The sequence below is a fragment of the Rhopilema esculentum genome, chromosome 15, assembly GCF_057945365.1.
Source record: "Rhopilema esculentum isolate cy_ngs chromosome 15, ASM5794536v1, whole genome shotgun sequence".
NCBI classification, from domain to species: Eukaryota; Metazoa; Cnidaria; class Scyphozoa; order Rhizostomeae; family Rhizostomatidae; genus Rhopilema; species Rhopilema esculentum.
This window is the reverse complement of record NC_142829.1, coordinates 10,730,806-10,743,339: the sequence shown is the minus strand read 5'-3', so window position 1 is coordinate 10,743,339 and position 12,534 is coordinate 10,730,806. Positions and strand designations below refer to the sequence as shown.

General features: G+C 37.1%; 2 protein-coding genes across 2 annotated transcripts; one reads left to right on the top strand and one right to left on the bottom strand.

Annotated features, from left to right (window-relative positions):
- Positions 1-2,307: 2,307 nt before the first annotated feature.
- LOC135685842 (uncharacterized) lies at positions 2,308-5,968 on the top strand. The gene is made up of 3 exons (XM_065201927.2): positions 2,308-2,471; positions 4,552-4,706; positions 5,402-5,968. The coding sequence occupies exons 1-3, from the start codon at positions 2,464-2,466 to the stop codon at positions 5,860-5,862; spliced, it is 624 nt and encodes a 207-aa protein (XP_065057999.1). The 5' UTR covers positions 2,308-2,463; the 3' UTR covers positions 5,863-5,968.
- A 1,120-nt stretch (positions 5,969-7,088) lies between these two features.
- LOC135685838 (uncharacterized) lies at positions 7,089-11,141 on the bottom strand. The gene is made up of 2 exons (XM_065201924.2): positions 10,467-11,141; positions 7,089-9,149 (listed from the first exon to the last, which is right to left on the bottom strand). The coding sequence occupies exons 1-2, from the start codon at positions 10,643-10,645 to the stop codon at positions 8,180-8,182; spliced, it is 1,149 nt and encodes a 382-aa protein (XP_065057996.2). The 5' UTR covers positions 10,646-11,141; the 3' UTR covers positions 7,089-8,179.
- Between the last annotated feature and the right edge of the window lie 1,393 nt (positions 11,142-12,534).

Below are 12,534 nucleotides of genomic sequence, written 5' to 3'. Positions count from 1 at the left end.
CATCAGCAAATAAGTTTAATCCTTATATTGCTTTTCATGCAAGTTCGAAGTACCATTACTTGGTGCTTTCCCTGTTTTGCTTTCAGACGATTGTCCTTGTACTGTTGTGAAACCATCCTAAAATCTCGATTCCATTGTACCTCAACATCCTCACTGCTCTCCCTGGAATAATAGATCTGATGAGCGTCAGCATATCTGACACTGCTATATGTTGAAGATTAAGTCATTTTGAAAAATTTCACATAGCATTAGAAGCGTGGAGGGAGGGGGCAGTGGGCATGGCCCCCTCTGTTTTCAAAATTTGACAGATTTTCGGAAAAATCGTTGTTATGTCGGAAACATCTCAAACTTGTGCTATGGGTAAAAAGGAGAAGTGAAACGAACCAAATTAATTAATATTTATCGTATTATTAAGTGGCAAGTCACTTTTGTAAAGAAAATACTAAATTTCCACAAAAACAAAATGATCCACAAAACCATCCGCACTACTAAACGTTGAGAAGGTTTAAATTGATCACATTTGACCAAGCCATAAAGGTACGAGGAGAATCAAATCTCAAAATATGAAACTCGTAGAATCAAAGATCTGCAAATACCGACACCTCGTTTGGAAATCTTAACAAAAGTTTTTCGTACGTCGGTGCAAAAGTCTGGAATGATATCCCAAACGACATAAGAAATATGGAATTTACTCGCCTTTTCAAACAAAGAATGAAAACCTACCTCTTGGGCCAATAATGGAAAATCAATATGGAAATAATTTATCCCCAAACATGACCTGCTAGTAAGCCAGTTTTTATATTTGCTTTGTTTTTTGTATGTAAATACTTTTATTTATTTAGATACTACTTTTTGTCACTGAAGGAGTATCATGATTATATCTTATACGAACTGACATGGCACCCTTTCGAAAGAAGAGAAGAATGCTCTTCACAACGAGCCCAATGAATCTTTCAAGCACTGTAAAATTATCAAATGTCTTTCCAAAAACTCTAGACAATATACAACCTTTTACATTACCTCTCATTTTATGAAATGAATGGAATTGGAAGAGCAGAGTTTTTGCAATCACGCCCTCCCGGAAGATCAATATAAACAAAACATAGTTTGTACAAGGCTTTAAGTGCCAACAAACATCATCTTGTTATGAGAAAACATCGGAAAAGTGGACGTTATTCGAGACCTTTTTGTTATATTAAGAAAATAACCAAGATTTTATAGGAAAAAAGAGAAAAAAATATTTGGACAAAGAGAAAAAAATATTTGGACCAGTTAGATAGGATGAAATCGTCCAATCTGTTGACAGATAAAGCGAAAATTTGGATGACATTTTAGCAAATAATTTGGACCGTCGGTGCGTCAATCGTTTGTTTTGGGCTGTCGGTGCGTCAATTGCAGAGACGGCCATAAATAAAACCTAAACCGTTTTTAGGGGGTTAAGAAGAAAAAACAATGGCCATCTTCCGCCGAATAAGAAACGTTACCTTGTTCATGCAAAAGTCGCAAGCCATTCGGCCATTAACTACTGCACGAAGAAAAGAGGTAAAAAGTTAACAAGCATATAGAAATCTGAAAATACTTTGACATGGGTTGGGCATGCAGGGTCGCAAGAAAAACCTTTACTCTCCACAGCCCAACTTCAGGTTGTCTTGTATCATGTGAAGAAAAAACTATGCCAACATAAAGTTTATACACATTTGCACGCTTGTTGATTTGGCTGTATAAAGACACAATGGAACGCCTACTCGCCCACGGCTACAATGAACAGAAACTCTTCAATCATGCTATCTGTAATCTGTGCCAAAACAAAACCCAAGGGGCACCAAAAAGGCGTACCCTGTCAAATATCAAAAGTGATTGAACTTTATTTAATCAAGCTCTATCTCAATTTTAGTTGAATATTCAGACAAAATTTACTGACGACGATGCTCGTGTTACTGTTCTAGGCTGTTACCAATAGGTTATTCGGCGACTATCTTTTTGTGATATGCGATGATCAGGCCATTTTTAAATTGCAGATGATCATTTTTTAGCGTTTCTCTCTTGTTGCCCGTTGGCTTTAGCCTGGGAGGCCATTCTTTTACTTGTTCTTGTAACTTGCTTTGTTGTAGCGTGCCATTTTGCTTCACAATAAACTTTTACTCGTCAACTTCCTTTGCCGATTGCAACGTTGATAGAAATAAAGCGATTTCTTCTTCACTGAATTCTGAATGCAAGAACAAGTTTTTTTTATTCATAGCCTGTTCTTTAGCAGCATGACCATGTTGTTAGGTGTATTTCAAAGTCGCGGTGAACACAGTGGACTCAATTTTCTCCTGTGGCTTGTGGAGATTAACCTTGGGCAGAACCACTGAGGCAGCTGACCAGTGTTTAGGCCTTGCTACTTGCGTAGGCCAAAAGATTACCAATATTCTTGCTTGATGACATACGTTTAATAGTGGAAGCTCAAATAATTTGAACGCAATGTTGAGGTGTGTAAATTCTAATTTCGCGCATAAAAGTTTCATTCAATTTCTATTCAGTTGTTCCGGGCAATTTGCAAGAAGTATTCTCTCAATTTAGAATTAACCAATTTCAGATTGATTTTCACAACTGCGTGTCGACATCATATTATATATCTCCGTTTGCTTCATCTTTAAAAGAGTCTTGAACGCAAACAAATATTATGATCAATATCGAAAATGTATTAACACTTTTCAAATGTAAATAGACATTTTTCAGATTCTTGAAAATAGTCATTCAAGTGGATCATCAGTTATTTTTAAGTTGCTAGAGAGCATTTGAAGATATCAACTACATTACTCCAAAAATTTCCATTTACTGAGAATCAAATAGATTGACTGTGAACCGGAAAATTCTATGCAGAATTAGCTAGAACGTTATGGCATAAACGACATCTGGAACTTGGTAGTTTCACAGGTTTTATCGGGCAAGCAAGAAACACTTTCAGGAGGCCGGAACCTGCCTGTGTCATCTTCCTGAGCTTGAGGGCATAGCTTGATCCAGCATAACTGACGGCAATGTGGTTGATTTGCTTTAAATTGCTCCAAGATTGACAGACATCACATGTAAACAGACTAATTTGATTTTCTCCTAAGATTTGGGAAGCAAGGTCCTTCTAGATTCCATGAACTCTTTGGGAGAGTTTACTTTTAAAATTGCAATCAAATTACTGATTGTATCATCTTCTTCCACTTTCATCCTATGTTCAAGATTGCACTTTTTCTTCTCTCATTGCACCTTTGTCATGACTTTTGGGTGACATAAATCTATTGGCGCGTGCAGTTTGGCGAACATTAGCCTGATCAACATTTTAGGCAGCTCTGCATTCTTCTTGGTACTCTTCTTCTTTCCCTCCAAGAACAGGAAAATCTTCCATTATTTTCACATTTTCAACAGCACCATCTTTTCTATTGATTATGTCTGAGAATATCAAATTTGACTTTTGACTGCAATATTTTGAAGATAGTGCAAATATCATAATATATGTGTAAAACCTGCTGTGAATTTTTCCCCATTTTCTAAGAAATCCTTGAGCCACCTTTTTTTAGTTTTTTCTGTTGGATTTGTTTCATCGCACTTCTTTGGCCAGACGCTTTCTGCTGCTGCTAGGTTGTGAAGAACTGCTTTTAGGACATTCAGGGTATGCTCTGCAAATCAGTCTTCAAAGTTCATGGAAAATGCATGACACTTATCATTCTCTCTAAGAAGTAGCTTTGTTTTTCGAGAAGACGGGCGAAAAAAGAGGGCGTTCCTACAGTCCTTTCTTTTTAACAGTATTTGCAGCCTCTCCATCTATTGTCATCTTAACAAATATTTCTGTACCATGACGAAGATCATCCATACACTGTACCAAAGTCAAGAAGACAATCTGCACCACCAAGCTCACTGCTTGCGATACCAAAATACACTGTCTTCACACCTTCTTCCTCTGCTGTAATCATCTTTCTGTTTGTCAGCGCTGCCATCAATCTGCACACAGAAGCACAAGCACTGCTTCAAAACTCGACTGACTTTTTCTTTTTCCGAAGAGGCCATAATTGGGAGCTCTCTTTCCAAAAGGGCTAGAGCTACAACCCTAGATAGCATGGTTCATTTAGATAGCTAGATAGTGACTATGTAAACAGGAAGCTAGGCCACTTCTCTCTGCTCCCCAGCTGTAATCGTCACAATTTGAATATCAAATATTTTGAAACATTGACAAATTTGCAAGTGTATAAATCTAAGGAGCCCTTTAAAAAGCAATTGTCTTGCAAAATTATAATTATGTCGAATAGTTATTTGGAGTAACTGTAGCCAGAGGAGGCAAGTTTTTATCGAAATTTTCATTTGGAGGGGCACTGGCCCCCATGCCCCCTGCAACTACGTGGCTGTCTGCAAAGATGAACGTTTGTAGATTTCTCGTCCCATCGCTATTCAGATTGTAAACATTTCTTAAAGTCTGACTACCTGCTCATAGTTTATTCTCCTATTGCAACCCCCCCCTCCTTTATTCATTTTTAAAAAGATTATTATTGACTGTCGTAATGGTATGTATCGCTGCGTTTTCAGGATCACGGGGTGGACTTATTGCGTCTGGTTTCTATTGCTGCACATCTCTGTATTGCTACATATATCAGTCGTTGAATCTGTCAGCAATGCTCACTGTATTGCAGCCAATAACCGAATAAAAGCAATGAGGACTGGAATGGCAGCTGCTAAACCTGGTATGTCTTTAAAGTCATTTTCTTTAATGGAAGGTGGGGTCGAAGAAACCTCTAAGTGTTAGTACTTAACTTGCCTTTGTAATGACCTCGCTAAAATTTTTTCCCGCTACCGCCAGGTTTGATTTAAACTTTCCCAGCCTTTTTGTTTTGTTTTCCCATAAATATTTTTGTGACTGCATCGAAAACTTATGTTATCAATTTTCGGCAATTTGCGATTTTTCTTATCCCCGAAAATTTTGATTTGAAAATTTCTTCCGGGGTGGTTACTAAGGGTTTTCAATTAAGATTACAGAAAAATAAGCAGATATTTCTTTGAAGCCTGGTGGCTTAATGCTTCTTAATGATTTTTAGGATAATTCTTGCATTCCCGTTTCGAAATGGATTGCCAAATTGATTCTCATTGACTAAAGTAGGGACATCAACTGCATTTTCTTAGAAAATAACGAATCGAATTTTCGACTAGAAGTCAGGAATTTGCATTAACTGTAGCATCATAGTAGTGCAGGCACGCCCCCTCACTTTTTAGCTGAGCTGAGCAGGTAATGGCATCAAATATAATTCGAGAAAACTTCCTAAAAGTTAGAGCCCCCTCCCCCCTCCCATTCCAAACATTGCTCCGGCGTCCCTGCAGTACCAAAAAATGTTGTTGGCTACATTTTCAAATAAAGTTTTGTATGGCATAATTAATTTTTCAGACTACTGGACTCGTCTTAACGAAGACCCAGTTTGTGTACATCCTAAATATGAAACACCAGGGAGATTTCAAAGTCCGTACGACGGCTTCATTGGAGGTATCAAACTGGTGCATATTTATGGCAGGGTCACTTGCAACAAGCTTTATCGTCACTATGAAAACTTCTGGGGCTGCAATAGAGATTTGCTAAAGCCACTTGGGATTTTTATCACAGACTTGCACAAGAGGATCTTGTTTAATCGCACTGGTAGCGACCCCCCTGGCAATGTTCAACTCCCTTGGTATTCGTCCAGTCTCTTCGATGGTGCATCATCCGAGCTCATATTCAACCGCATGAATGATCCACTCTACGTCAACCAGGATTTCAAGTTGTTTGCTTGGTACGGCGAAGACCTGATTAATAAAGATGAACGCGAGAATGACGGCCAAACTTGTGTTGATGTGTATGCTCATTTTGTATAGGTGAATCGCCCCGCATCCTATTATTAAACTAACTTAAGCTTTCTAAAGCTTTTTTAATTTCAAGATGCTAGTTATTCTATAATATTTTCTTGTTATGACCGCTCCAGCTCTTGTCCCCCTAAAATGTGTCTTGTAAGTAAAACACTCTAGTGGAAGCAGTACTTTTTCACTAAACTTTAAAAATGCCCAAGTTTTAAAAAGGGACCACAGGGTGTTGGGATTTTTCAATAGTAAAGGTCTCTGTGGGTGTGCCGTGAGCAAGGGTATCCTTTTTAGAACCTTTTTCTAGCCAAGGCTTAACTCTTTTGCAATTTTGATCAAGCCAAGGTCTAGCCAAAGGTATTTGAAATTTTTGGCCTGGGAAGCGGCCTTTGAAAGTAGGAGTTTCTTCCCGACAATCTATTTTTGTTGGTGATAAACTAGTAAATGAAACCAATCGACCTTTGACATTTCTAAGTTGAAACCAACAATTTCGAAGTAGCCCCCCCCCCCCCCCTCATGAAAGGGACTGCCTTGGAATTTGTTAAGGCTGCTGCTGGTTGTTGAGGCTCATTTTCATTCTTTAAAGACACAGGAGGCTCGTGTTTTGTTGCTTCTCTGAGCTTGAGATCTTACTACATATCTTTTATGTTAGATAGCGGAAGTTTTTTGCCTTTTTAAGGTCGTAAGAAATATAGCTTATCATGCCATGGAGATCTTGAACTTAGATTATCTAAGTCTAATGCTTAAATCAGATCCTTAACAATATGTTTCAAATTATTTTGTTATCAAGACAAGTATTGTCTAGAACCTGAATAAAGCTTTTTCTACTTAAAAACTAAAAACTTGAGCCTCACATGAATAGCACTTATATATTACAGTAACATATTTTATCAAAGTCTGTGCTCTTGTGTTATTTAGAGAAGCCTGACCCATTAATTGTTGGCATGCAATCGACAGAACTGCGTTAGCTCCACACTAAGCGGATATATAATATGCAAGGGAACCGGGTTTTTTTCTAAGGGTAGGGGGCCGTCAAATATTGTCCAAGGCCCACAAGGTACAAGGCTCACAAGATACAGCGGCGAAAGCATTAAAGAAACAAGTTTTATCTAGCAACAGTTACAGACAAATCGAATTCTTATCGATCACGCCTTATATGCTTCGTAGTGCATCAAAAGATTAACAAATTTACTCTGTATCAAAAATTTGAACCACAAAAACTAATGTATTTTTTGAGAGGTCAAGCATTCTGGTTGTTATTTGCAGACAAAACTAAGAACACAATTTTTGCTGCTACTTTCAAATTAGAAATGGCAGAATTAACCCTTTTTTCTCTCAAAGTTTTACATGTAAATGCTGTCATTGAATCTTCTTAAAACGCCTAGAGAAACCGATGGAGCTTCCAAGGAAATATTACAATTTAGTGAAACACCTAAATTCCTCTCTGCCCCTGGTTCTTTTTCTAGCAAAAAGCCACATTTTGGAGGCTAGATGAGCAAGGGGATAAAGCATTAATCGCAGGGAAATCATAACTATAAATTGTCAAGGTATTTAATTTGAAAATCTCAATTAATAACACAATAAGCATGAGTATTTATCTAAGTTTGCAAAATTCAGAAAACATAAACAATTTTTTTTTTGGTGAATGAATGATAATCGCTCTCTTTAGTTGTAGGTAGAAGCATTTTATCTTGGACTTTGGCCATTTTGGGAGAATTTCCTCGTCAAATGAAATAAATACAACAACTCAAAATAGGTCAAATTTTGCGTACGTCGTTAGGTGGGAAAATTTATCGTCTGAGAGCCTAACGTTTGTAACCACCATCCTAACTATTCCCTACACTCTGCTGCTTCTATCTAAAAAATAATTACACGTTTCCTAGCAGCCATTGTAAAGAAAGGGATATGTGTTAAGACCACTTTTTAGATTTAGTCGGACCAAAATCAACCTATGAATAATCGTAAGTAACAGGGCCTAGCCTATGGGTACCTGGTGTTGCTGATCCCAGCTGATAATAAGTTTAGCTCAGCATTTTGACGTCAACTTGTTAAAATTGAAGCAAATTCAGCTAAATGCCGACGAGGATTGATAGAAAACTCATTTCACGTTTGATAATTGACGAATGTACAGAACTAGTAGTCTAAAAACAATCATTGTAGTGATTTGAAACTTAGAGGATATCATTTACTTGATTCAAAATAAGGTATTAAAACTGTTTTAACATTCAACACTGAACCACTACCATTGCGTAGATAAAAATGGACCTTGGTACTTGCTTCAAAGTGTCATACTGCCACCTTCTTTCCAAGTACTGCAACTTATGCACGAAACATATCATATTGCTGATCTTCCATTTTTCTCCGTTTGTTTAGGTGTCTCCAGCATTTTCTTCATTAAACCAAACTGTGCAAGAAACAGTTCTTGTGGAGTAGTAGGTTTCCAAAAATTCTTAACAGGATTTTTCTTTTTTATCTTTTTCTTTTTTAACCTTTTATTGTTCTTCTTTATATCATTTCTTTTACTCCGTAAACTGTAAGGTCTATACTTTAACTTTTGATTTTCTTTTATTATCCGCTCTCTAATCAAATCCATTTGTTCTTTTTCAGTCATTTTTGTGTCAGTAGCCGAGCTAACCTCGTTTTCAGTATTGCTTTCTTCCACTTTAATATTACTTACGAGGCCATTTCCTTCCACTGTCATTTTAACGTCTTGCTCTGTGTCTGATTTCCGCGCATTTACCTCAGCGGACAGCACCAAGCGAGCATGGTATCTAAGATCGTCAAACATACTTGGTCGATGGCGTTGTTCATTATTATGTTGCCAATGAAACTGCTGTTCGAAATTTTCTTTCTGACGGTTGTTCTGTCCAGCACCCTTGTATGCAACGCTGTTCGTTTCACATCTATTGTTAACCTGAGTTGTAGTATCGCTTTGCTTAACTACAAGGCCACGCCTTTGCGGTAGATAAGGGAAAGTATGCCTGTTATGACGTGCATGTTCTGCTAGGACATGTTCAAAAAAGCCGTTGCTGGAATGTTCGTTCTCTCGATACAGGTAGTCGCCAGGGGCATGAGCAATTTCAGCAGACCGCTGGTTTTGTTTGTCATTAGTTTTGCTCTCTGTGTCCCTCGTTTCTCTCAGTTGGCCTCTCTCTGAAACATATTGCCTTGTTTGTATTGGAATGGAAGGGTGTGAGTGGGCAGCGGTTTCATTTGCCTTTGGCCCAAAGATTTCCAAGGAAGAGTCGAATAATGGCCTGATGTTGAGCAAGTTCTTCACTGCTCTTTCATACAAATCAGCAAAGCTGGAAAATATGTCAGCAATAAATTACTTGTGGCAAAGTGCAAAACTAATTAGAATTTTATAAGAAAGCAAAATAGGCAAGATACATCTGCAATGCATTTTTGTGCTACATAAATGAGTAAACATAAGTGAATAAATATATAAGTCGTTTTAGAATTCGATTGAGCCTTTTCACTTTTGAAATATTTGCTAGTTAAAATTGTCTTATTTGAGAACTTAGCTCTCTAACATACTTAAATGATTTGAAGCAGACATCAGTTGCCAATACAGTATGCTAAAAGCAACGAGATAAAACTTTCTTCACACTACAATCTATAACTTGTTGATCAAAGAGTGAATTGATAATTTTCATTAAGATACAATCACTTTGATGGAAGCAGGAACTTTAAAAGCTACTGTAACTAATTTTTACCCTAATTATAAAGCTTCTCTCACCATTTGAATCATCTTTAATATTAACAAACAAATATAAAATGAGACAAATATAAAGTAAGAGTTGCTAAGGGTAAAAAGATTCCGCGAGAAACAAAGGCAATCGACACACTGCCCCCCTGTTTATATCAAGATGTGAGAAGGTATCCTAGAAATTTAATTTTTTGGTCTTCTTGTCTTAAATATAATACACAAAACTTTGAACGTCGGGGCCAGTGTTTGTTAGATACACTTGCAATATTGATTCTATGAAAGTTCATTTTAACTAAGTTAAGAAACTTTTCGAAAACGTTTAATAAGTTGATAAAGCAAGAAAATTTCAGTTGCTGGTTGTAAACAGAATTGCCTTAAGCCTACATAATGAATTTACACCATCGAAACGCAAGAAAGAGCGAAATCTAAGAGCTGGAGGTTTTCAGTGGTTTGTAAAACATCAAGTTGCCTTTTTGGCCAATGAATAATTAATAAGACGATAGTTGTTTTGAAACTTGAAATAAATCGCTGTTCTCTTGACCAAATCTGTAAACATGATACTGATTACAGACGCTGGCGATTGCTCCATCAGCTTCTATAAAATCAAAGGCAATCGACCTTCCTTTCTCAAATTCTAAGAAACATTCGACGATGCGCTCTGTTCAATAAGCAGGTACCGGCCGATGTGAGTTCGGCAAAGATCATTTCAAGCTCGAATTGAATGGCATTAGGCCACTCAAGATTGTAAACATACAATTATTTTTTTAGCTTAAGCTTCCTGCACACTGAACCGCTTTCAGCATTCGGAGTCAGTCTAGAGAACCCCGTATATTGCCTAAACTCCGAAACGCACAGGGATGTTTGTGTTTCACTCACTTAGATAAACAAATGGATAAATATTTCGTAATTTTACCTCGTTACACTTGATCTTCTGTCTCTTGTTCTATACCTCTGTGCGTCCCATTCGGGTGTTCTCCCTAGTGCTATTCCATCTTGGCTGTTGTCGTATCCTTGGTGAGACTGACCCGTGCCTTCGCCAGCCTGTCCGTTACGTAAATACTCATTCAATCGACGGCTGACGCTCTCTGCCATTGCCCAGGTCACCAAAAATGCCTAGATAACTTCAGATCTTGATCTCAGTCCCAAATGTTCTTATCAAACAGCTCTGCTTTCACGAATCGTTCATAAGTTAATTAACATAACCCTATAAAACAGTTGAATCAAAGGAACTTTCATAAACAGCTAGAGCAACTTTGATCATTTCTGTACTTGTGGAAAAACCAGAGGGTGATGAATTTTTAAATACTTACGCAGTTCAGTGGCTACCTGTTACCTTCGTTTATTGCAATTATTCGCCCTATTACGGGTATTAAGACAGTCTTCTGAATAAATTCCTTTGTAGCTATGGCCTAAAAATATATCAACATGTTCTTAAAACTATTCATAGACCTAAAAAAATGCAAAATGAAGTCAAAATGCAAGCACGAGAGCACCAGCCGTGCAAAATAAACTCATTTGAAAGAGTAAAATTAGGTCTGTGGCCAGAAGTCACTTTGCGCACCTGGCGATGTTCACTCGTTTGAGTCACTTCTGCTGAAACATCCTCCATTTCCCGAGAGATAGTAGCTGAACCATTCAAATTTTTCTAAAAGTAGAAACAAGTTCTCTGACAGAAAATTCAAGCACTAAATCATGAGAAAAAAATGTTGTAGTCTTTCCAAATAAAAAGCTTGAGAAGTAAAAAAACAAATGTAAGGACGAGACCGCATGCTGCTGGAAAAACTTGCTTGCATTTCTGATTTTTATCTGGAGCATTTGTGTAAACGTAAAAGCATCGTTTTATTGAATTTACGAGATCAATACCAAAACGGTAGCTACAAACCTACTGTTTTGTTGAAAATTTTACCAGATAGCGCAACTCGTAATCAACGATCTTTTTGTCGTGTATAAGACAGTTTTCTAATATACCTTAAAATACAAGTCAGTGAAATAGCAAGAGAAATATTAAACAAACATGGTTAAACCAGTGATGAAGCAACTTTCAGAGCTCTCCTTGAACAAATTAATCTATCAATGAAGAGGATTAAACTTGGATTGATATCCTGGAAAATGTAGAGGGAAGAAGGTTTTTTTTAGAGGATTTTGAACACTTCTAGAACGAAGGGAAAATTCTAAGCATTAGCTATCTGTGTTGCGATTAAGAAATTTCATAACATGAAATTTTGGCAGCTGATAAACCATTGCATTGACCTATTGACAAATAGAAAATCTCGACCTAAATATATCAAGAAAGCAAGTAGCCAAGCGTAACAACTAATTATTTTGTCATGTGACTTGCAACTACCAGTCAAAACCTTGAAAAACGTGATCAAGGTGTGTTTAAATCGAGGTCAAAGAAATAAGGAGGCCAAAATGAAGCATACACTGACAGCGCATATCGCATAAATTTCTTCTGGGAAACATGAAAAGCAAAAAGACCCTGTGGTAAGGAAAAGAATGGATTGTGGACCACAGTGTCAGCGTAACACACGTTTCACATGATGAAAGAAGGTTGCAAAAGAAAGGGCCTGAGAATTTTTTAGCAAAAAATCGACATGCAGAGTCAAAGAATTAAGTTGTGATGCCATTAACTATGTAACATTGCATGTTTGATTAATCAAAACTGAGCTGCAAAATTTAAAATCTTCAAGAATTACATTCTATCTAAAAACTATTCTCAAGAATATGACACCATACTTCTCAAATATTGCAATTTGGCATCTTTTACCATCATATTAACTTTTCGGTTAGAGTAATTGGGAGTGTTGTTAGAGCAAATGGTCAATTGACTAAAATGCCGAGGAAACTTATACTTGCTTAAGGAAAACTTTTGTTTATTTAAAGTTAGCATTTTATGATCAAAAGCGAAAATATCAACTTTTTTTCTCCATTTAACAGTAATAGATGCATCTAAATCTTTTGTAAATTGCCTTAAAATGCGT

Bases quoted from the DNA above. Each gene is read 5' to 3' on its own strand.
- LOC135685842 (XM_065201927.2), top strand. The intron at 4,707-5,401 runs GTATGTCTTTAA...TTAATTTTTCAG, and splicing joins AATGGCAGCTGCTAAACCTG to ACTACTGGACTCGTCTTAAC.
- LOC135685838 (XM_065201924.2), bottom strand. From the start codon at position 10,645: ATGGCAGAGAGCGTCAGCCGTCGATTGAATGAGTATTTACGTAACGGA. The intron at 9,150-10,466 runs GTAAAATTACGA...CATATTTTCCAG, and splicing joins AGAAGATCAAGTGTAACGAG to CTTTGCTGATTTGTATGAAA.